Here is a 25,457-nt window from a genome sequence, read left to right as displayed (position 1 = left end):
TACAAATTCTGTACAGACAGCACCCGTAGTCAGGATCGAACCCGGATCTCTGGCGCTGAAGGCAGCAACTCAACCGCTACACCGCCATCTTCAGACTGAACCCAATCCGAAATGCCACCTATCCATGTTCTCAAGAAGGTCTGCCTTGGGTTTGGGGCATCTTTTGCTGTATCTCCATAGTCTGGTCTTAATACAAAGACTCACCTTGCCCTATAGAGTGGGAGACAAATGTGCCTTCTGACTTCTGGTGTCTGTATTCCATTGTGAGATTTTAATTCAGGTTTACTGATGACCTCCTCTAAAGAAAGAAGGGGACAAATCATGTTGCAAATGTGCAGTGACTTTCGGGACCCTCTGGGGAATTTGCAGCCAATGAGAACATAGAACATAGTTGGGAGGTCATGTTGCAGTTGTGAAAGACGTTGGTGAGACCGCATCTAGAATATTGTGTTCAGTTCTGGGCACCGTGTTACAGGAAAGATATTGTCAAGCTTGAAAGCGGTCAGAAAAGATTTACGAGGATGTTGCAGGACTAGACGGTGTGAGCTATAGGGTGAGGTTGAGCAGGCTGGGTCTCTATTTCATGGAGCGCAGGAGGATGAGAGGTGATCTTATAGAGGTGTACAAAAATCATGGGATGAATAGATCGGGTAGACGCACAGAGTCTCTTGCCTAGAGTAGGGGAATCGAGGACCAGAGGACATGGGTTCAGGGTGAGGGGGAAAAGATTTAATAGGAATCCAAGGGGTAACTTTTTTATACAAAGGGTGGTGGGTGTATAGAACAAGCTGCCAGAGGAGGTAGTTGAGGCTGGGACTATCCCATTGTTTAAGAAAGTTAGACCGGTACATGGGTAGGATAGGCTTGGAGGGATATGGATCAATCACAGGCAAGTGGGACTAGTGTCGCTGGGACATTGTTGGCCAGCGTGGGCAAGTTGGGCTGAAGGGCCTGTTTCCACACAGTATCACTCTATGACTAACAGTACAGCACAGGAACAGGCCCTTTGGCCAACAATGTCCGTGCTAAACATGAAGCCAAGATAAACTAATCTCTGCCTGCACGCGATCCATATCCCTCCATTCCCAGTACATCCAAGTGCTGTTTCATTAAATGCCCCTATCATATCTGCCTCAACCATCATCCTCGGCAGCATTTCCCTGGCACTCGTTGTGTGTGTGTAAAATAAATAAATAATAACATGCCCAACACTAACTCCTCTAATATTTGCCCCTCTCACCTTAAAGCTGTGCCCACTAGTCTTTGATATTTCCATCCTGAGACAAAGATTCTGTCTTCCCTCCCAATGCCCCTCATAATTTTATAAACAAAGGCCTTGAAACTTATAGTGTAGGAAGGAACTGCAGATGCTGGTTTAAACTGAGGATAGACATAAAAAGCTGGAGTAATTCAGTGGGTCAGACAGCATCTCTGGAGAAAAGGAATAGATGATGTTTTGGGTCGAGACCCTTCTTCAGACGTTTCTCGACCCAAAACGTCACCTATTGCTTTTCTCCAGAGATGTTGTCTGACGTGCTGAGTTACTCCAGCTTTTTGTGTTTATCTTCGGCCTTGAAACGTAGTTGATTTGTGAGGGATTCTGAGGACATTTTTTGTGCACCACAAGGTTTCGGTAAAACGTTAGAAACATTCAGGTATATTTTTAGCCATGTAGAAATCATTTATAGTAAATCTTAACCGCCCCCCCCCCCGAATTAATTGGCCACCCAGCTTGAGAATCCTAAATATTTTGGACAAGGTGATTTTGAGAGTTTGCAATGGTGGCAATAGGCCTTGCTTGGAGATGTAGCCTTGTGAATCTGCTGTCTGTGATTTCCCACTTATTCATTTTAACTAGCGCATCCTTGGACACTTGGCTGAAGCCTTTGCCGTTAGTGTCTGGCGCGTGGATACAGCTAACTAGCAAAATCAGCTCTAATTTATCTCTTTGCTTCCTTTGTGTGAAAATATTTAACTTTTTTAATATCATGCTTCAACAACACTTATCATAAAATCTTAAGAACCCCACCAGTGTTTTCTTGAGAACAATGCAGATAAGATGTGGGTTCAGTGTTTTATGATCCAATTTTTAAGATCAATTTTGTTGAATTTTCTGAGCACCAGTCCTCTGATTCCTAATAACTCCATTTTCATATCCCCTGTGTAAATGTTGCTCTAGTATTCAGGGCCTAATATGGGGACTGTAAAATATTAAGCACTCCAGCAAGGAATGTTTATTATTAAATATATTTAAGTCTGCCTCTTTGTCTATCATCTGTTTGGTGTAGTGTGGAGATCTTAGTAAAGATGAGTTGAGTTTAGTTTATTGTCACGTGTACCGAGGTACAGTGAAAAGCTTTTGTTGCGTATGAACCAGTCAGTGGAAAGACAATACATGATTAAAAATGAGCCATCCACAGTGCACAGATACAGAATAAAGGGAATAACGTTTAGTGCAAGATAAAGTTCAGTAAAGCCCGATCAAAGATAATCCGAGGGTCTCCAATGAAATTCTGAACTGCCCTAATTAGTTGCTTTCATTTTCCTCCTTCAACTAAGGAAATGATTCCAGCGAATGAGAGTAGATTAGACAAAAGTTAGCACACATCAGAAGAAAAGAAACAAAAAATCTCTCAAAACATAATTTAAAGATTGGACGAGGTCAGTCTCGGAGGAAAAGAGAAAGTTGTTGGAAGACTGAATTGTGTCGGAAGGGAATGCCAGTGTATAGAGACTAGATTCCTTAATACACAGTCATCAATGATTGGGGAATGCAAGTATAGGTTGCATGTCAAGAATTATGATGGGGCCATGTTGTCCTTGTTGTAATCCATGTTGTCTACATGGATTTTAAAAAGGCATTTGATAAAACTCCCCCATGGTAGGCTGATCCAAAAGGTTAAGATGCAACAGAGACTTGGTTGTTTGGATTCAGAACTGTCTAACTGATAATGCTAATGGAATCAAGGGATATGGGAAAAAGCAGGAACGGGGTACTGATTTTGGATGATCAGCCATGATCATATTGGGTGATGGTACTGGCTCGAACGGCCAAATGGCCTTCTCCTGCACCTATTTTCTATTTTTCTATGTTAAAAGACAGAGGGTTGTGGTGGAGGGACAATATTCAGGCAGGAGGTCTGTGGCCAGTGGAGTTCTGCAGAGATCTGTGCTGGAACAACTCCTGTTTGAGATTATATAAGTGACTTGGATGTAAACAGGTTGGTTGGTAAGTTTGCAGATGACACCAAGAATGCTGGGTTCATGGACTGTGAAGAAGGCTGTCCAGGTATACAATGGGATATAGATCAGCTACAGGAATGTGGTATGCTTGCCTTCATTGGTTAGGGCATTAAATGTAAAAGCTGGGACAAAGTTTAGATGGGGAGGATTTTCTTTTGTCAGAGGGTAGGGAGTGCCTTGAATGCACTTCCGGGGGGTGGTTGTGGCAGATACAATAATGGCGTTTCAGAGGCTTTTTGATAGGCACTTGGATATGCTGGGAGGGATATGGATTACGTGCAGGCAGATAAGACCTGGTCTTGGCATTATGTTCGACACAGACATTGTGAGCCAAAGGGGCTGTTCCTATGCTGTAGTGTTCTATGTGTAGGAAGGAACTGCAAATGCTGGTGTATACCGAAGATAGCCACAAAGTTCTGGAGTAACTCAGCGGGTCTTGCAGCATCTCTGGAGAAAAAGGATGGGCAACATCTCGGGTCAGAACCCTTTTTCAGACGTTCTGTACTATGTTCTACTTGAAGAATTCTCTGAAGTGTGTCTATGGCTGGAATGGGAGCAGAAGGGGAGAGGTGAAGAGTGACGTGCAATGGGTGGGAATTTTAAGATGGCCTGCAGGATTCAGAAAAGTCCCAGGTACCGTCAACAGACTTTCCTTCAAAACCTCTTGTGCTGCTATTTACAAACAGCATCTTGCAGAGTTTATCTGCAGAATGAACTGCAGATGCTGGTTTAATTCGAAGATAGACACAAAATGCTGGAGTAACTCAGCGGGACGGGCAGCATCTCTGGAGAGAAGGAATGGGTGACATTTCCGGAGAAGACCTTCAGGCTCGGAAACTCTTGCTCTTGTAAGGTTTAGTTTAGTTTAGAAACAGGCCCTTCGACGCACTGAGTCCGCAGCGACCAGCAATCCCCACAGACCAACACTATCCAACACACTAGGGACAATTTTACAATTTTGACCGAAGCCAATTAACCTGCAAACCTGTACGTCTTTGGAACGTGGGAGGAAACCAGAGCACCCGGAGAAACCCATGTGATCATGGGGAGAACGTTCAAACTCCATACAGACAGCACCCGTAATCAGGATTGGACCCAGGTCTCTGGCGCTGTGTGACAGCAACTCTACCGCTGCCCTGCTGCGGTTTAGGGTTGTAAGAGTGAAGAAGAATGCACAGGTGGAGGGCTCACAGAGAGATTACAACACAAGAATCTCAAATTAGAAGAGGAAGGGGATTGTTTTATGAATGGCAGTAAATTCTGGGAAGGAACAAGTGCCAGAGCAGAAGATGAGTTGGAGTTTATTGTTGCGCGCTCAGCTGAGTTATTGCAACAATTAAGGAATGGTACCTCTGGAAAATGGGCAACCAAAACCACCTCTATCATTCTCAATGCAAACAAGATGCAAACAGGTGATGGATGGGCAGACCAGTGGCAAATGCAGTATAATGGGCATAAGCATTTAATAATGATTTAAAAATAAATAGAATGGCGATATTCCCATAATAGAAGTTTAAGGGTAAAAATATTAGATGTTCACATGCATAACTTCCTAAAAACATGAGTGCAGGCAGATAAAGTCATTAAAAACCCCCACAAATGTTTATGTTTTTTTATAAATAGAGGATGTGAGCTTGCAAAATAGTAAATCTGTACCAAATGTTAAGCTGCTCTCAAATTGATAGTTGAAGATTTAGACCTGACTTCAGTGTAGGGAAATCTAGACTCACCAGGGTGATGTTAGAGGTAGAGTCAAACCTCCCATGCTGAGGGAACTGAGAAAGGGTCTCGACCCGAAACTTCGCTCATTCCTTCTCTCCAGAGATGCTGCCTCACTCGCTGAGTTACTCCAGCATCTGCAGCTCTTTCTTACATATTTTCCCCTGAGTACAACACACAACTGCAACTGCTGACAATTGATGTCCTGTGCTGCTTTAGTTAATTTTAGCCAATCCAGTGTATTTACACCCACTTTGCAGCGTTGAAAATTTAACAGTATAATGATGTTTAGCCAAGGCACGTTATTACCCGCTCCGGATTCAGGGACAGTTTCTACCCAAGGTACACAAAATAGCTGGGGAAACTCAGCGGGTGCAGCAGCATCTATGGAGCGAAGGAAATAGGCGACGTTTCGGGCCGAAACCCTTCTTCAGACTGATGGGGGGTGGGAGAAAGGAGGAAAAGGGGAGGAGGGGGAGGAGCCCGAGGGCGGGAGGGTGGGAGGAGACAGCTAGAGGGTTAAGGAAGGGGAGGAGACAGCAAGGGCTAGCAAAATTGGGAGAATTCAATGTTAATGCCATAAGGACGCAAGGTCCCCAGACGGAATATGAGGTGCTGTTCCTCCAATTTCCGCTGTTGCTCACTCTGGCAATGGAGGAGACCCAGGACAGAGAGGTCGGATTGGGAATGGGAGGGGGAGTTGAAGTGCTGAGCCACCGGGAGTTCAGGTAGGTTTTTGCGGACTGAGCGGAGGTGTTCGGCGAAACGATCGCCCAACCTACGCTTGGTCTCCCCGATGCATGTCAGCTGATTTACATCGGGGAGACCAAGCGTAGGTTGGGCGATCGTTTCGCCGAACACCTCCGCTCAGTCCGCAAAAACCTACCTGAACTCCCGGTGGCTCAGCACTTCAACTCCCCCTCCCATTCCCAATCCGACCTCTCTGTCCTGGGTCTCCTCCATTGCCAGAGTGAGCAACAGCGGAAATTGGAGGAACAGCACCTCATATTCCGTCTGTGGACCTTGCGTCCTTATGGCATTAACATTGAATTCTCCCAATTTTGCTAGCCCTTGCTGTCTCCTCCCCTTCCTTAACCCTCTAGCTGTCTCCTCCCACCCTCCCATCCGCCCGCCCTCGGGCTCCTCCCCTCCTCCCCTTTTCCTTCTTTCTCCCACCCCCCATCAGTCTGAAGAAGGGTTTCGGCCCGAAACGTCGCCTATTTCCTTCGCTCCATAGATGCTGCTGCACCCGCTGAGTTTCCCCAGCAATTTTGTGTACCTTCGATATTCCAGCATCTGCAGTTCCCTTTTGAACACAGTTTCTACCCAGCTCTCATCAGGCAACTGCACCATTCTATCAACAACTAGAGAGCGGTCCTGAGGTACCATCTACCTCATTCGAGACCCTCGGACTATCTGTAGTCGGACTTCACAGGATTTTACCTTGCACTAAATATTATTCCCTTTATCATATATCTGTGGAGGGCTCGATTGCAATCTTTCTGTATACAATCTGTATAGTCTTTCCGCCTCGGTACACATGATAATAAACGAAACTAAAATAAAGTGAATTCAATTTTGACTTTTAAAAGACATTTGCACAAATATATAGAAACTAAACTACCGTCCACACATGGAATTGACGCCAGTGATCTCTGCATGGTATCTCAGGTGGTTGGGAAGTGACGGGTCGTTGAGAAGCGAGATGCCTGAACCTGGACTGTCCTGATGGAGCTAAGCAGACCAAACACCTCACGCACGTTGCAGCCTCGGGTTCCACACACTGGGCACTGAATGAGTAAAGGGCAGCACGGTGGTGCAGCGGTAGAACTTCTGCCTCACTGCGCCAGAGATCCGTGTTCGATCCTGATCATGGATAGGTGATATTTCCAAAGGGAAGATGCAGAGTGCAGAGTGTAGCTTGTGTGAATGACTCATCCTGGTGGATGTTGGTGTGGCCTCTGGTATTTCCCATCCTGCCCACGTTACACCACATTAGCTGAGGAATTTGCCCAGTGGACACTGACACACAGCCTTCCCATCACAATTTAGGCAGGCACAAGTTTTGACACGGCGTGTGGCACTGTGTCTTGTCAAGTGAATGTGCTGGACCTTTCCATGTAGATGTGGGAAGTACAACTTGAATCACATGGATAAAATCATGGATAAAATAGATCGGGTAGAGGCACAGAGTCTCTTGCCCAGAGTAGAGGAATCGAGGACCAGAGGGCATGGGTTTAAGGTGAGGGGGAAAAGACTTAATAGGAATCTGAGGGGTAACTTTTTCACACAAAGGGTGGCGGGTGTATGGAACGAGCTGCCAGAGGAGGTAGTTGTGGCAAGGACTTTAAAAAAACAATTAGACACGTACATGGATCGGACCGGTTTAGAAGGATATGGGCCAAATGCAGGCAGGTGGGACCAGTGGAGTTGGGGCATGTTGGCTGGCATGACCAAGTTGGGCCGAAGGGCCTGCTTCCACACTGTATGACTATGATATGGATAATTGCTCTGGAGGTAACGTTTTTCCTATTGTTAGAGAAAATCACCTCCAGAAGGTTTGGGACCAGCTCCAATTCCCTGTTTTTTTTTTTTTTGCGGTCTTGAATGGAGCTGTTCCCAAACCAAGCTGTGATGCACTTCTGCAGAATTTGGTGAGGTTGTTGGGAACATGCCAAACTTCCTAAGCTTGTACGGAAGTAGAGGTGTAGGTGTGCATTAGGGTGAATGCACAGTCTTTGATGGGAGTAGGGGAATCAAGAACCAGAGGATATAGGTTTCAGGTGAGAGAAAAGATTTAATGGGAACATCAAAGGCAACTTTTACACTCCAAGGGTGTTGGGTATATGGAACAAGGTACTGGAGGAGGTAGTTGTGGCAGGTACTATAACAATATTTAAAAGACATTTGGATAGGTACATGGATAGGAAAGGTTTAGAGGGATAGAGGTCAAACGTGGGCAGGTGGGACTAGTGTAGATGGAGCATCTTGGTCGGCAAAGGCAAGTTGGGCCAAAGGGCCTTTTCCCGTGCTGAATGACTCGAAGATTCTGTGTATAATTTAATACTTCCAATATTTGATGCCTTGATTTATTAGATTAACTATAACTTCCATTCATTTTGTGCCCGTGTGCAGATGCTTCTACAGGTGTGACTTGCAATACATGCACCACAAAGTCATTGAATTAGGCAGCATAGAAGCTGCTCCTTCGACTTACTCCAGTTCCTATGTTTCTAACTCATCCATGCTGACCAAGGTGCCCTAACTGTTAGTCCAATTTGCCTTAAATCCCTTAAACTTTCCGATCCATGTATCTGTCCAAATGTCTTGAATGTTGAGCACAAAATGCTGGAGTAACTCAATAGGTCAGACTTCAGTCTGGAGAAGGGTCTCGATTCGAAACGTCACCTGTCCATGTTCTCCAGAGATACTACCTGACCCGTTGAGTTACTCCAACATTTTGTATCTATCTTTGGTATAAACCAGCATCTGCAGTTCCTTTTTATTACATTTTGTCTTTTAAATGTTGTTATTGTACCTGCCTCAATTACTTCCTATGGCAGGTTGTTCCATATACCTACACTCTCTGTGAATAAGCTCCTTATAAACCTTTCCCCTCTCAGCATAAACACATGCACTCTAGTTTTTGTATTTCCCCTTCCCTGGGAAAGATTGTGTGCGTTTGTTTCATTATGTGCATAATTCAAAACCTATTATCATATGGGCCAACTGTTTAATTATTCAGCATTGTTGGTTGGCATAGAACTTTAAAGACCAGCTTTAGTAAGACCTGTGCACTGAAGTGTGGAGGCATGATTGCGTAAGACAGCCTTCGGCTGTAGAGAATCGCTCCCTGGTTTTCGCGCACTGTTTCAGCAGCAGCCCAAAACTATTTATCTGCTCCATTGATAAGTTTGGACTAATGAGAAGCAATGTGTAGGTAGGAACTGCAGATACACACAAAAAGCTGGAGTAACTCAGTGGGTCAGACAGCATCTCTGGAGAAAAAGAATAGGTGATGTTTCAGGTCGAGACCCTTCTTCAAACCCATCTACTGTGTCTATCTAATGAGACACAAGTCTGAGTCCCACAATGATAACTGCAGAATTAAAACTGAATTAATCAAGAGTCAAGACTGTTTAACTGTTATCTGTATCAACATTCGAACAATTAAATTCTTACTTGCTCCCAGCTTGTTTTAATTTAGAAAAAAAGCATGGAAACAGGCCCTTCGGCCCACTATGAACGGGCTGACCAATGATCACCCTGTACTCTAGTTCTATGTTATCCAACTAGGGACAGTTTACAGAACCTAGAAAGCTGCACATCTTTGAAATGTAGGAGGAAACGAGAGTAAACCCTTGCGGTCACATTGAGAATGTGCAAACTTCACACAGACAGCACCCGTCGTCAGGATCGAACTCTGGTCTCTAACACTAAGACAGCAACTCTACAAGCCGGCACAGCCAGGCAAAGGTAAACACAGTCCTGATAGATAACATAAGAAAAAAAAAAATCAATAAATTATAAACCTAAATATTAGTGCAAAAGGCCTGAGTACAAACAGGATAATTCATAGTCTAGTTAATGTTTGTAGTGTTCAAGAGCCTGATGATAGTTGTTGGGAAGAAGCTGTTCCTGAACCTGGAGGCCATGCTTTTCAGTCCTCTGTACCTTCTTCCCGATGGCAGGAGTAAAAATGAGAGTGTGGCCAGGGTGGTGTGGGTCCCTGATGATGCAGGCTGCTATTTTGGAGGCAGTGTCTCATGTAGATCTCTTTGACGGTGGGGAGGTCAGTATCTGTGATCGACTGGGTGCAGTCCTCCACTTTTCTGTGATCTGAAGTTAAGAAAGGATTAGTGATCCCAAATTAATAATAAAGTTCAGACAGATAGTTGCTACAAAAAAAACCTTTTAACTCACTAATAAACTTTCAAAGCATGAAAGATATTTTTTGGAAGAGCACAGTGGCCTCTCCTTCAGTGATCCAGGTTCAATCCTGATCTCCAGTGTTGTTGGTGTAGTTTGCACATTCCCCCTGTGACTGGTGAGTTCTCCTCCTCCTGCATCCCAAAGATGTGTGCGTTGGAAGGTTTATTGGCCACTGTACGTTGCCCCTGGTGTGCAGGTGATTGGTAGAATCTTTGGGAAGTTGATGGAAATGTGAGGAGAAATAAGTGGGATTATTGCAAATGGATACTTGATAATCATTGTGGACTTAGTTTAGATCAGAGATACTGCAAGGAAACAGCCCCTTTGGCCCACCGAGTCCACGCCGACCAGTAGGGTTGCCAGCTGTCCCATATTAGCCGGGACATCCCGTATATTGGGCTAAATTGGTTTGTCCCATAAGGGACCGCCCTTGTCTGCTACTATTCAAGTCGAGGGGACTGTCGGGTTGGAGCGTCGCATCTGGCCCTGCCTCAACCGTCCCGACGTAGTGCAGCCCATGGAGTGCAACAGCAGCACCTCGCCCGTGGCCCCGTCGGTTGGCAGCCCGGCCAGCTGTCGGACCTTCGCTTACCGCCGACACCACCACCCCTCCTTCTCATGGCCGATCATCAGTTCATTAAAAAAATTAAAAAATGTCTTTATTTATATAGCACATTTTTAGTCAACTTGCATTGACCCCAAAGTGCTTCACATAATTACATTCACACACACAGGCAAAGGTGGGTGAAGTGTCTTGCCCAAGGACACACACAGGCAAAGGTGGGTGAAGTGTCTTGCCCAAGGACACAACGACAGTATGCACTCCAAGCGGGATTCGAACCAGCTACCTTCTGGTTGCCAGCCGAACACTTAGCCCATTGTGCCATCTGTCGTCCATGAGATGGATAGGATGCCTGACTTTGCGAGCGACGTCGCGCGGGCCAAAACTCCTCAGCTGGCCCGCCGGCTGGGCTTTGTGTGCAGTCCAGCACCCGGGCCAACTCATCATTCACCCAGCCATGGCCGAGTCGGTCAAAGAATTGCCGTCAGGAATTTGTCCCTTATTTTGACCTTTTGTCCCTTATTTGGGAATGAGAAAGTTGGCAACCCTACCGACCAGTGATCCTGGCACATTAACACTATTCTACACACACACACTAGGAACAATTTATACCGAAGCCAATTAACATTCAAATCTGTACGTCTTTGGAGTGTGGGAGGAATCCGGAGCACACAGGGAAAACCCCCGTGGTCATGGACAGAACGCACAAACTTCGTACAGACAGCACCCATAGTCAGGATTGAATCCTGGTCTCTGGCACTGTAAGGCAGTAAAGCCCCTGTCCCACTTAGGAAACCTGAACGGAAACCTCTGGAGACTTTGTGCCCCACCCAAGGTTTCCATGCGGTTCACGGAGGTTGCAGGTGGTTGCCGGAAGTTGCAGGTAGTGGAAGCAGGTCGGGAGACTGACAAAAACCTCCGGTAATCTCCGGGAACCGCACGCAAACCTTGGGTGGGGAGCAAAGTCTCCAGAGGTTTCCGTTCAGGTTTCCTAAGTGGGACAGGGGCATTACTCTAGAAACTCAGCGGGTGCAGCAGCATCTATGGAGCGAAGGAAAAAGGCAACGTTTCGGCCCGAAACGTTGCCTTTTTCCTTCGCTCCATAGATGCTGCTGCACCCGCTGAGTTTCTCCAGCTTTTTTGTGTACCTTCGATTTTCCAGCATCTGCAGTTCTTTCTTAAACAGGGGCATTACTCTACCGCTTTGCCACTGTGCTGCTTGGTGCCATTAAGGGTCTATGACATGTGATGTGGTTCTGGAAAGCGTTGTAAAACAGAGACCTAGGGGTACAGGTACATAGTTCCCTAAAAGCAACATCACGGGCAGGCAGGGTGGCGAAGAAATCTTACCTTCATTGGTCAGGGCACCGAGTCCAGGAATTGAGGCCTGGTTGTAACTACACAAGTTAATGAGACCATATTTTATAGCATTGCCTGCAGTCCTGGTTGCCTGCTATCGGAAGGATGTCATTCAGCTGGTAAAGGATGCAGAAAGGATTCATGAGGATGTCACCAGGACAAGAGGCTTTGAGTTATAAGGAGAGGCTAGAATTATTTTTCCTTGCCGCACAGGAGGCTGAGGTGTGAACTTTCAGAGGTAAAGATAGCCCATGTTACAATGGACCACGGAGGGGGTCCATTATTGCCGGTTGTACACTATGACCAAGTAAGGGATTTGCTGCAACTACACAGTGATCACTCTGACACGAGTTGTTTTCAAATACAAAATTATTTTTAAACTGCTACATATGTATATTTGTTTCTGCAAGCTAAAAGTACTAAAGGCTGTTTGTTACATTGTTTAACTGAGTATCATTTCACAAGTGTTGATCAAAGCAATTGCTTGTCAATATCTACCACCTCCCGCAGTGTAACCAGCAGCCTATGTTCTTAAAGAAACAGCGATGTCTGATTACTCTGGGGGCACTCTGTATGCTATCACCAAAAGCCGTTATAATGAGGTTTGTATCATGAGTTGAATAGACATGGTGAAAGATCAGCCATTTTCCCCACATACAGAGTCTAAAACTAGAGGGCGTAGATTTAAGGTGAAGGGTGAAAAAAATATAAAGAGGGCCTGAGAGATAGCTTTTCACCTTAGCGGGTGGTGGGTGCATGGAACAAGATGACAGAAGAACCTGTGGAGCAACGTTTAAAAGACATTTAGAACGGTATATGGATAGAAAGGATTTAGAGGGATATGGGCCAAATACAGGCAGGTAGGACTAGTTTGGATACACATCTTGGTTGGCAAGGATGAGTTGGGCCAAAGGGCCAGTTTCCATGCTGTCTGACTCTGACTATAAATCTCTGTCCTTGTCCAGTATGGCCTGCATGTGCTAAGTTCTTAGTTTAGTTTAGAGATACAGCGTGGAAACACGCCCTACAGCCCACAGAGTCCTATGCCGAACATCGATCACCCGTACACTAGTTCTATCCCGCACACGGGACAGTGTAGCCAATTAGCATACAATCCTGCTCATCTTTGGAATGTGGGACGAAAACAAAGTATCTGGAGGAAACCCACGCGGTCACGGGGAGAAACGTACAAACTCCAAACAGACGGCACCCTTGGTCAGGAGTGAACCCGGGTCTCTGGCGCTGTAAGGAAGCAACTCTACCGCTGCGCCACCGTGTTGCCCTCTTGACTGTAATTTTAAATAAAACTGTTATCTGAATACATATCATGGTTGTACTGGTCATTGAATAATAATTGTATAATAATTGTACTGGCTATTGCAAAATAATTGGTGCGATTAATATATAAATAAGGAATACCATTGTACATGTGCAAAGATGTAGAGTTTTATTGTGTAGCATTCCTTTATGTTGTGTCCAGTGTTACTGAAACATGGATTTATAGAAAAATCCATAATTGAATATTATTTTTAAAAGAATCTTCCTTTTTGTCTTCTAGGTAAAGGAGAATCCATGGGGTGTACAGAATTAGAGGTAAGCTTTTGATGAAATGCTTAAGGGGCCACTGGTCATTGCATATTATTGCTCACCAAGTTCAATCAGGTTGTCCATTGCAAGCGGACAGGAGTTGAACTGTTAGCTGCTGAAGCCTTTTCTTAACTTAATGGCTGATCTGATTACCTTGTCTGGTATTATGCAGTCTCTTCACCTACTTTAGCATCAGTAGTCCTGATAATCCAGTGGATCTGTGGTGCAGTACATTCCTTCCAAGGGCGGCATGGTGGTGCAGCGGTAGAGTTGCTGCCTTACAGAGACCCGGGTTCAATCCTGACTATGGGTGCTGTCCGTACAGAGTTTGTACAGTCTCCCCGTGACCGCGTGGGTTTTCTCCGGGTGCTCCCGTTTTCTCCCACGTTGCTATGAATCTGTAGACCCACATTTAAATCCCGCCTTAGCTGCTGTAGTATTTATGGTTGATTAATAGTCCTGGGCCTCCTCCACTGTCAGAGTGAGGCCACATGCAGATTGTTGGACAGAATCTCGTATTTCACTTGGGGCACTTACAGCGGTATGAACATTGATTACTCTAATTTCAAGTAACCTCTGCATTCCCTCTCTCTCGCCGTCCCCCACCCTAGTTGTCCTGCTAGTTCCACTGCTCGCATCCCATATCCTTTTGTTATCACCTCTTCCCCAGCCAACAATGGACCATTGTGGGCTCCACCCTTCCTTGGTCATCTGTTGCCGGCCCTGATTTGTTCTGGTCTTTTCCACCTTCCCCACCCCCCCCCCCCCCCCCCCACCCCCTACTTTCAGTCTGAAGAAGGGTCCCAACCCGAAACATCCCCTATCAATTTTCTCCAGTGATGCTGACTGACCCGCTGTTACTCCAGCACTTTGTGTAATTCTATGATTAATAGTCAATGTGTTTTTTAAAAGGAAAAGCAGCTAGTCTTGGTTATAATGACCACGTTACTTTAAAAACCCTCAGCTGGTTCATTGCCACTGCTGTAGGGCATGCGATTTATCATCCTGCCCTGCTCTGACCTGCATGTGTCTCTGGAGAAGCGGCAGTCTGGTTGACTCTGACACAGCCAGCAAGTCCCTCTATTCAGATGCCGCCAGGGTTTGGGTAATTAACGGTGGCCTTCTCAGCAGTACCACATCTTAGGAGGAAAGAATGCCCTATTTCCCCTCCCTGGGGCTTGTCTGACTGCTGGTGGGAGGGTGAAGAGTCGAGAGTGTTGTATTGTCATATGTCTCGAAACACAACCATGAAATTCCAACCTGCAGCAGCGCAACAGACTATGTAATTGTCGACCTGAAACGTCACCCACTCCATCCTTCCAGAGATGCTGCCTGTCCCGCTGAGTTACTCCAGCATTTTGTGTCTATCTTTGGTGTAAACCAGCATTTGCAGTTCCTTCCTACACATGTAAACAGAGTACTGTGTAACATCGATCATAGAATGGTACCGCAATGGAGCATTTGGAGTAACGCGTGTAGTTCTGGTCGCCCCATTATAGGGAGGACGAGGAGGCTTTGGAAAGGGTGCAGGAGTGGTTTGCCAGGATATTCCCGAGTTTAGAGAATATTTGCTAGAAAGAGAGGTTGAACAGACTTGCATTGTTTTTTCAGGGGCTTTAGAAACTAAGGGGAGACCTGATAGAAGGTTGTTATATTATGAGAGGGATAGATTCAAAGCTGGTGCATGGGTGTGGAAATGGTGTGCAGACTTGCTGTGAAGCAAGAGACTTGCAGGAAGCTGCACGACATTGGAGAGAAAGGTTCAGTCATTTGACAATAGACAATAGGTGCTGGAGTAGGCCATTCGGCCCTTCGAGCCCACACCGCCATTCACTGTGATCATGGCTGATCATCCACAATCAGTACCCCGTTCCTGCCTTCTCCCCATATCCCCTGACTCCGCTATTTGGAGAGAACAGTGGGGGGCCCTCTGCACACTATTTAGAGTAATTGAGTCATAAGGCAAGAAAACAGGCCCTTCGGCCCAACTTGCCTATGCTGACCAAGATGCCCCATCTACCCTAGAGTTTAGAGAACAGGCCCTTCAGCCCACTGAGTCCGCGCCGCCCAGCGATCACCCTGCATACTGACACTGTCCTACACACTTGGGGCAACATCATTTTACCAAAGTCAATTAGCTTACAGACCTACACGTGTTTGGAGTGTGGAAGGAAACCGGAGCACCCAGAGAAAACCACGCGGTCACGTGGAGAATGTACAAACAACACCCTTGGCAGGATTGAACCCATGTCTCTGGCGCTGTGAGGCAGCAACTCTGCTGCTGCACCACCGTGCTGCCCACTAATCACTCCTTCCTAGGCTAGACTCGTATCCCTCAATTTTTCCTATCCATTTATCTGTCCGAATGCCTTTTAAATGTTATAGTAAATGTTGTTATAGTTGTCTGGACACATGAAAGAGCACCACTCCTTTCGCCTGGATGAGACACAACTTGATTCCACAGCCCATCTCCCAGATCAATCACTGCAGACCAATCAACCTTAAATAGAACGAGAAAATGCCTTGAATACTTCATAAGTTCGTGGAGCAAAATTAGGCCATTCGGCCCATCAAGGCTACTCTGCCCTTTGATCATGGCTGATCTATCTTTCCCTCTCAACCCCATTCTCCTGCCTTCTGCCCATAACCCTGACACCCATACTAATCAAGAATCTATCTCTGTCTTAAAAATACCTACTTGGCCTCATCAGACATCTGTGGCAATGAATTCCACAGATTCACCACCCTCTGACAAAACAAAATCCTCCTCATCTCCTTTCTAAAGTTACGTCCTTTTATTCTGAGGCTGTGCCCTCTGGTCCTAGACTCTCCCACTAGAGGAAACATCCTCTCCACATCCACTCTACCCAGGCCTTTCACTATTCGGCAAGTTTCAATGAGGTCCCCCCCCCCCCCCCCCAACCCTTCTAAACTACTTGGATCGGACAGCATCTGTGAAGTGAGGAACTTTCAACAGGATTTGGAAAGGCGAGAAAGCAAGTGTGGTTTAAATTGCAGAGAGTTGGAGGAGTGGAGGGACAAAGGGAAAGGTTTGTGATGGGGTGGTGGCACTAGTGCTGCTCAAGAGAGGGTGATGAATGCTGGTGGATAAAAAACGGTCTGGTGGGGCGTAGATAATAAGAAATGAAGTGGAGAGAAGTAAATAACGTGCTGGAACATTGGGATGCAGATCACAGCAGTTGCTAGAAGTCTGAAGTGAAAGAGAATGCTGGATATGTTCAGCAGATTGAGCACCATCTGTGGAGAGCGGGGGAGTCTGACGAAGGGTCTCGACTTGAAACCTCACCCATCCTTTTTTTCTCCAGAGATGCTGCCTGACCCGCTGAGTCAAACCAGCACTTTGTGCCTATCTTTGGCATTAACCAGCATAACGTCATATGTGATCGGAGCAGCATTAGGCCACTTGGTCCATTAAGTCTACCCTGCCATTCAATCATGACTGATCTATCTCTCCCTTCTAACCCCATTCTCTTGCCTTCTCCCCATAACCCCTGGCATCTGCAGGTCCTTGTTTCTATAACTCATTGAACATGTAGGATCTCCCGGCTGCTAACCAATTTAACTCCCCTTCTCATTCCCACGTTGACCTTCTGTCCTGGGCCACCTCCATTGCCAGAGTAAGGTCACATTCAAGCTGGAGGAAACCTCAAACTTCACTTGGGTGGTTTACAACCCAATGGTATGAACACGGAACTACTAATTTTGGGCAAGAACCCCCCCTCCCCTTCCCCCGTGCACCCATTTCCCCATCTAAATGGATCTTCTTCCCCCCCCCACACGCCTCCCCCGCCCTCTTTCCCTTCCCCTTGACCCCCTTCAACCTCTATCCCTTCCTCTGGCTTCACTTTTCACTCCTCTCCTTATTTTACATTGTTTTGTCTCCTTTGTCTAGTCTTTGTCTATCCATCTGCCATCCAAGCCCCCTTCACTTGCCAGGCTTTGCCCCACCCCCATCTCTCTCTTTTCCAGCCTTCCCCTCCCATCTACAATCACACTGAAGAAGGGTCCCGACCCAAAACGTCGCCTGTCTGTTCCCTCCACATATGCTGCCCGACACGCTGAGTTACTCCTGTACTTTGATTTACCCCCCCCACACAAATAAGTAGCTTGATTTATTCCTTGTCTTTTCCTTTTATGAACTCGGTCTCGATTTTTTGCAAGAAAAAGTCTGCATTTTCCTAGATCCATCCTGTCTGATATACTTAATGTTCTTATCTTTGTAACTTATAATTTGTCACTGCAGTGTTAAAATATGCATGTGTGAATGTCTTATAATGGCCACTGTCAACAAACATGGTAGATATGGTATAATTGGGTTAATGAGTGTACAACATAGTTCTTCACATGTATTCTTCAAATATTCCTTCAGAATAACTTTACTTTTGGGTGTTTGGAAGTGTTATTGAACAGGCTGGGTAAATAGTATTATTGCCATGTGTGTGCGCCAAGATTACTTAGTGTCGTTTATTGGCACGTGCACCGAGGTACAGTGAAAAGCATTTGTTGAGTGCTATCCACTCAGAGGAAAGGCTCTATGCGTAGGAAGTAACTGCAGATGCTAGTTTACACTGAAGCTGGACACAAAATGCTGCAGTAACTCTGGGTCAGGCAGCATCTCTGGCAAAAAAGGAATGGGTGACGTTTTGGGTCAAGACCCTTCCTCAGATTGTACATACATGAGCCGCCCACAGTATACAGATGCATGATAAAGGGAATAATGTTTAGCGCAAGATAAAGTAAAGCTTCTGTGTTGTTTGTCACTTATTCTTGAGTAAGACCTTGACATCTAATTTATGTTGTGTGCAGGTGGCTGATTAAGTTACTCATAAGTTACTTTTGCCTGGGTGACAGAGGTGTTATGATGCTGTTGCATCAGTGGTTTGTGATTTATGAATTCTCTTCCTCATTGCTTCCTCCATTCTAAAAGCACCACTTTTTATGTGGGTAGGTCAATCAGGACATCCAATTCTTGTACCCAGTCGTGGCCTTCAAACATGGTCTAAGAAAAATATTGAATCTCCTTTCATTTCTTACATGAAATAATGCAGTAGTGTTGGAAACTGTGTGACCAATGGTTCAATGGTGCGTTTATTGTCACGTGTGCAAACGCACTGTGAAATTATTTTCTTACATACAGACTAGTACAGTATTGCCATCCCTGAGCACATCCTTGATTAGCAAGTGTGTAGGAAGGAACTGCAGATGCTGGTTTAAACCGAAGGTAGATACAAAATGCAGGAGTAACTCAGCGGGACTGGCAGCATCTCTGGAGAGAAGGAATGGGTGATGTTTCGGGTTGAGACCCTTCTTCAGACCGATTAGTAAATGTTTAGAAATTGACCACTGAGACCGCATGCAAGAGACGCCATGATTTGGAGCCTTTTCATAGTCCAGTCCACGCTCTGGGTCTTGTGAGCGGTGCCTGATCCAGGCAAGCCTCAGGTTGCTGAGGGCCTCCAGCCATCGCCTTCCAAGGACGTGAAGGCCCCTTGCTCGCCCATCCAACCTTATGCCCCTGTGGTGGGGAGTGGAGGAGGGGGGGCCTCCTGCAGCCGACCTGCTCTGTTTTCGTTTAGTATAGAGATACACCGTGGAAACAGACCCTTTGGCCCACCGAGTGTGCTGACTAGCGATCCCTGCACACTAACACTATCCTACACACTAGGGACAATTTTTTTACAATTTTACCGTACAAACCTGCACGTCTTTGGAGTGTGGGAGGAAACCGGAGTTCTCTGAGAAAACCCACGCAGGTCACGGGGAGAACGTGCAAACTCCGTCCAGACAGCACCCGTAGTCAGGATCGAACCTGGGTCTCTGGAGCTGTATCTGCATGCACAATCTGATTTGTGTATATGGGCTTCGTGATTGTCACGGACCGTTGGGCTGAAGGGCCTGATAATGCACTGAATAGAAATGACCTTGTGGCATTATTGTTATAGTAACTGATTTTTCAACACAATAAATGTGGTTATTAATTTGTGTCTGACTCTGCAGTCACTGTTTGCTCCACTAGCCTATTGTGCAAGTTAATAATTAAAGCTTCATTTTAGTCAAAGCGTCAGTCAATTCGGAGCTCACATATTTGCATAACCTTGCATCTACAAGGTTGCATCTTTCATGTTGGAAAGCACCTCAAGGTGCTTCAGAATAGTGGGAGTGAAGTATAGATAGATGTTTGTAAGATCACAAGGCTGTTTGAAATGATCTTTTATACAACTACGTAGAGACTTGTTGTGATATGCATGCTAATGTAGGCGGAATATTTCCAACTGATCATTCTGGAGAGGATGTGGAATTTTAATTGTGCGCAAATATAATATGGGCCAGTGGATTGGACTTTAACACATTCAGTCTTTGCTTCGCTTTAACCAAGTTCTTTGTCTGCCTTTCCCTCCACAATTTCTTGTTCATGTTCACATGAGCCGTACGGAGCAAAGCAAGCAACTTGGGACTAAATGCTACCTTGATCACGGGCTTTAACTTCCAAAATGCCCTTCCAAAGCTAATTTATTTAACAGTTTTATGATTTTTTGTAAAAGCCACGTGGTTAGTTAACAGTTCCTCGGTTACTTATTTAAGGTATCTTTTACAACCTCTTTGGTTTTGCTCCCGTTAACATTGACACAGGCATCCATTTGAAGGTCAGTCTTTAGCACGTTGCATTGAAGGTATATTAGCATTTCTTGTTTAGCTGATGCCACCGTGGCAGTCCCCAATGTTGCTGTAAAACTCAAGAACCCCGGTACTCTGGAATCCTGAGGGTTCGGTATCTGACTCGTTCATTAGGAATCTACATTATCCACAGACTCTCATTCTCGTGAGGTCAGCCACACACTACTGGATGTGAGGGCCATAGTGTGTGGCCTGGGCCAGGCTTCAGACCCCAGAGCCTAGGCCTGGACTGCTTGTATGGTTCAGCTTCTCAAACAAAGACTTGTTGGACTGCATTTCCGTTCCCTTTCAACTCAATGGCTTCACTAGAAATACTGAGATTTTTTTAGTTTAGTTTAGAGATACTACATGGAAACAGGCCTTTTGGCCCACTGTGCCCGCGCCGACCAGCGATCGCCCAGTATACTAGCACACTAGGGACAATTTACAATTTTACTGTAGCCAAATAACCTACAAACCCACATGTTTTTGAAGTGTGGGAGGAAACCGGAGCACCGGGAGAAAACCTACGTGGTCACGGGGAGAACTTACAAATTCTGTACAGACAGTACCTATAGATAGGATTGAACCTGGGTCTCTGGCGCTGCAAGGCAGCTCCACCGTACCACCCTTTTGTGCCGTGTCAACTTGGCCAGTATCCTCTTTAGCATCACCTATGTGGGATTTTTGGACTTCACGGTGTATTCTCCGGAGTTTAGCAGAACAGGAGGGGATCTCGTTAGAAAGGAACCAAAATTCTGAGAGGAGCCGACTGTACCGATGGTATAAAACGGACTCGTCAGATGGGTGCGTCTAAAATGAGGGGTGGAGTAGTCTCTGTAAACTAAATGGGAGGAAAGGTGTTGGAGCTTACAGTCTGAATGTTGACTGATTTATCCTATAATTTAACCATAGTCTGTGAGTAATAGCATCTAATCACAGGGTTTATTTCTGTAGCCTGTGCACTTTCTGACATGATTTCCATTGAGAATGAATTGACTGCAATTGCCTTTGAGGAGATGGGACATGTCTCCAGAGGTGTGGTTGGAAACCACTCATTGGGTTTCAGGCAGCCACCCTGCCTGTTTCTACACCATTGGTTTTGAAATGAATCCTTTACTCCTCCCTGTCTCAGTTCAATAGCATCATTTGAACGAGAACTCTGTTTTGCTGAATGCCTCAATGTTCTGTTCAAAATGGGGCACCAAAATCCCTTGACCCGTGGCCATGAATAGATGTTGTTCTTTCTATCTATGTTTATTGTTCTAAACCTTTTAGACTCTAGAGACACAGCACACAAACAGGCCCTTCGCCCCAACGAGTTCGCACTGACCAGCGATCACTGCGTACGCTAACAATATATAGGGTTATTTGTAATTTTTACCAGTCAATTAACCTACAAACCTAAATGTCCTTGGAGTGTGGGTGGAAACTAGAGCACCCGGAGAAAGCCCACGCCTTCACAGGGGGAAACGTGCAAACCCTGTACAGACAGCATCTGAGGTCAGGATCGAACCCGGGCCTCTGGCGCTGTAAGGCAGCAGCTCTACCGTTGCTCGACCCTGTCATACATTAGATCAAAACAATGAGTGTCGCAGGCTGAAGGGTCTATTTATGTGCTGTCTGACTCTGTGCCTCTCACGTCCTTGACAAATGTATTTTTCTCTGGTTAATAAATTACAGCAGTCTCGTTGAAATTTTACATATCACATTCCACTGTACATTTTGAAATCTCGTATTTAACTGTAATGACAGCATAGAAACATAAAAACATAGAAATTAGGTGCAGGAGTAGGCCATTCGGCCCTTCGAGCCTGCACCGCCATTCAATATGATCATGGCTGATCATCCAACTCGGTATCCCGTACCTGCCTTCTCTCCATACCCTCTGATCCCCTTAGCCACAAGGGCCACATCTAACTCCCTCTTAAATATAGCCAATGAACTGGCCTCGACTACCCTCTGTGGCAGAGAGTTCCAGAGAGCATGTGACAGATATCAACTGCTCTCTGTAAAAACCAAAACAAGATAATATAAAATGTTCTGGTATTGGCATGTTATTGTTGTGTATACCAAGCTACAGAGAAAATGTTGTTTTAGAGTCATACAGTGTGGAAACAAGCCCTTTGGCCCACCTTGTCCACATCGGCCAACATGTCCCATCTACACTATGTCCCACCTGCCTGCCCTTGGCTCAAATCCCTCTAAACCTGTCCTATCCATGTACCTGTCTAAATGTTTCTTAAATGTTGCGATACTCCCTGCCTCAACTACCTCCTCTGGCAGCTCTTTCCATACACCCACCACCCTTTGTGTAAAAAAGATACCCCTCAGGTTCCTATTAACTCTTTTCCGCCCTCACCTTAAATCTATGTCCTCTAGTTGGTGATTCCCCTACTCTGGGCAAGAGACTCTGTGCCTCTTAACCCAATCTATTCCTCTCATGATTTTGTACATGGTTTGTGTGCTGTCCAGGTAAAAAAAAAACACAAATGGTTCCAATCAAAACCATGCATGAGTGCGACAGGTAGTGAAAAAGAGAAAGAAAGCAGAGGGCAGAATATAGTGTTACAGCTGCAGAGAAAGTGCAGATTTAAAAAAGAAAAGTGCAAGAACTGCAATGAGGTAGATTGGAAGATCGGGAATACTTCCTTATATGAACAGTCCGGGGGAGATGAGCGGGGAGATGAGTGAATGTCCGGCATGTGAGTGGCCAATGATATGATGGGTGCTTTCCTGAGGTAGTGTGAAGTGTAGATAGTCATTTGGGCGGGTGAGGTGGGGGGAGCGAGAGGCTGGGTGTGGGGGGGTTGGTTTGCTTGATTCTAACTTCTGTTCCAAAAACCAGATGATCCTGACCCTGAACCTTGTCATAGAGTGATACAGCGTGGAAACAAGCATTTTGGCCCAACTTGCCCACACTGACCAACACACCCTATCTACACCAGTCCCACCTACCTGTGTTTGGCCTATATCCCTCTAAACCTGCTCCTATCAATGTACCTGTCTAAATGTTTTTTAAAATATTTTTGTCAATGGTTGGGATACATCCACAGACCACTGGGTTAGAGCATTTTAAAGATTTGCAGCCCTCTGAGTTTAGTTTGAATTTAGTTTAGTTTATTGTCATGTGTACTGGGGTACTGTGAATAGCTTTTGTTGCCTGCTAGCCAGTCAGCAGAAGGACTATGCATGATTACAATCGAGCCATCCACAGTGTACAGATACAGGATAAAGGGAATAACGTGAATAATAGTGCAAGATAAAGTCCGATCAAAGATAGTCCAAGCGTCTGAATAAAGTATCATATCCTCTTCTCAGCCATTATTGTTAGCTCTCTTATCTCGAGATGAATGTTAGACCCAGTGGCCTGAGGAAACGTTCTCTCGCCATCCATCTTGTCGATCCCTCTCGGAGTCTTGCCTGTTTCAGAGGTTTCTCAGTGAACTCCGCTTCAACCGGCTTAAATTTTTGTTTGAACCCCAGTTGTTTCTTGTTGAATGAGATTTTTGTGTGTGTGTGTGTGTTTTGAATCAGTGAGACGTTCACATGATCAAGGTGCACAGAGCACCCTCTGTCCCGACATTGTCAGCAGGCTCTCAGCAGGCTAGTGTGCAAACAGGCCATAAAAACGTAATCAAAGGCAAGGCCCAAAGTTTCCATTTCACCGTCTCTGGGCTAAAGCACACCCTGTGTTTAGTTTGGTTTAGTTTAGAGATACATCTGATAAATTGACCCTTTGGCCCACTGAGTCCACACTGGCCAGCAATCACCTGCACACCAGTTCTATCCTGCACACTGGGATAATTTTACAGAGGCCAATTAACCTGCATGACTTTGGAGCATGGGAGGAAACCGGAGCACCTGGAGAAAACCCACGCGGTCACGGGCGAGAACGTTCAAACTCCGTACAAACTGTGCCCGCAGTCAGGATCGAACCCTGGTCTCTGCCGCTGTAAGGCAGCAACTCTACCGCTGTTATTTATAGCACTTTTTTTTTAATAAAGCTGATTGTCCAAGGGTGTTTCATAGAAGTGATTTGTAAAGTAATGTTTTCAGGAATCAAGAGGCAAAAGCGTTTAATTGTCATTTCTACCAAAACGGAGCAATGAAATTCTTACTTGCGGCAGCATAACTGGTCTGTAAACACAATAGATAACACAATAAACGAGCAAAAAAAGTTCAACAAAACCCCTACAATAATAGTGCAAAACAATTGTAAAAGTCTAGAGTCACTAGTGCAACAGTTACTGTCATAGTCGCACAGCGTGGAAACAGGCCCTTCAACACAACTTGCCCACACCGACAAACCTGCCTCATCTACACTAGTCCCACTTGCCTGCGTTGGTCCCATACCCTCTCAACCTGTTCTATCCATGTACCTGCCTAAATGTTTCTTAAACGTTGTTATAGTGCCTGCCTCAACCTCCTCCTCTGGCAGCTCGTTCCACATACTTATCACCCTTAGTGTAAAAATAAAAGGTCGCCCTTCGGCCCAACTTGTACATGCCGACCAAGATGCTCCTTGTAGCACAGAGGGGTGGCTAGTCACTGATCTGTGTTACTGATGCCTCTCCCAGTGAGTCATTCAATTAATACCATCCCCTTGCAATGGCAAGCATTCTCGCTGACCCCGTCTTCAAGTCCCATCACAACCACTTAAGAGGCAACAGGGAAGTGCAGGACTGAGTGACTGCTATTCAGTTGAAGGGGACAGTTGTCAGAGACCCATAGAGCATGGGAGCAGATCCTTTGGCCCAACTCGTCCATGCTGGCCAAGATGCCCCATCTAAGCTAGTCCCAAGGTTAGAAATATCAAAGATTCAAAGACTTAGCTTTAAGGTGAAAGTGACATGCTTTAAAGGAGATTTCGGACAAGTTCTTTAGCACACAGGGTACTTGGAACGTGCTGCCGGGGCAGAAACAATAGTGGCATTTAGAGGGCTTTCAGACAGGCACGTGGAGAGATATGGATCACGTGTAGGCAGAGATTAGTTTAACTTGGCATCATGTTCACTATGGGCTTTTTGGGCCGAAGGGCCTGATCCCATGCTGTACTGTTCCGTTTGTGTAAGAATTTTCAAGGTCAGATTCGGAATGGGAGGGGGAGTTGAAGTACCATCGGGAGATCGGGTAGGTTAAGGTGGACTGAGCGGAGGTGTTCAGCAAAATGACCACCATCCCCGCCCCCAACACCACCATCCCCCCCCTCACCACCACCCCCCCCCCTCACCACCATCCCCCCCCTCACCACCATCCTCCCCCCCCCCCTCACCACCATCCCCCCCCCTCACCACCACCCCCCCCTCACCACCATCCCCCCCCCCTCACCACCATCCCCCCCCCCCCTCACCACCATCCCCCCCCTCACCACCATCCC

General features: G+C 45.9%; 1 protein-coding gene across 3 annotated transcripts in view; it reads left to right on the top strand.

Annotated features, from left to right (window-relative positions):
* spire1 (spire type actin nucleation factor 1) overlaps nucleotides 1-25,457 on the top strand; it is a 149,569-nt gene that overhangs the window by 5,525 nt on the left and 118,587 nt on the right. For all 3 annotated transcript variants that reach the window (XM_033019416.1, XM_033019417.1, XM_033019415.1), the window contains exon 2: nucleotides 13,374-13,408. In XM_033019416.1, the coding sequence (XP_032875307.1) occupies nucleotides 13,374-13,408 (35 nt within the window). The remainder of the gene's footprint in view (nucleotides 1-13,373; nucleotides 13,409-25,457) is intronic.

This window comes from Amblyraja radiata, chromosome 4 (assembly GCF_010909765.2).
Source record: "Amblyraja radiata isolate CabotCenter1 chromosome 4, sAmbRad1.1.pri, whole genome shotgun sequence".
In the NCBI taxonomy this organism is placed as follows: Eukaryota; Metazoa; Chordata; class Chondrichthyes; order Rajiformes; family Rajidae; genus Amblyraja; species Amblyraja radiata.
Note: the sequence above shows the minus strand (reverse complement) of the source record. Positions and strands in the feature narration are given on the sequence as shown.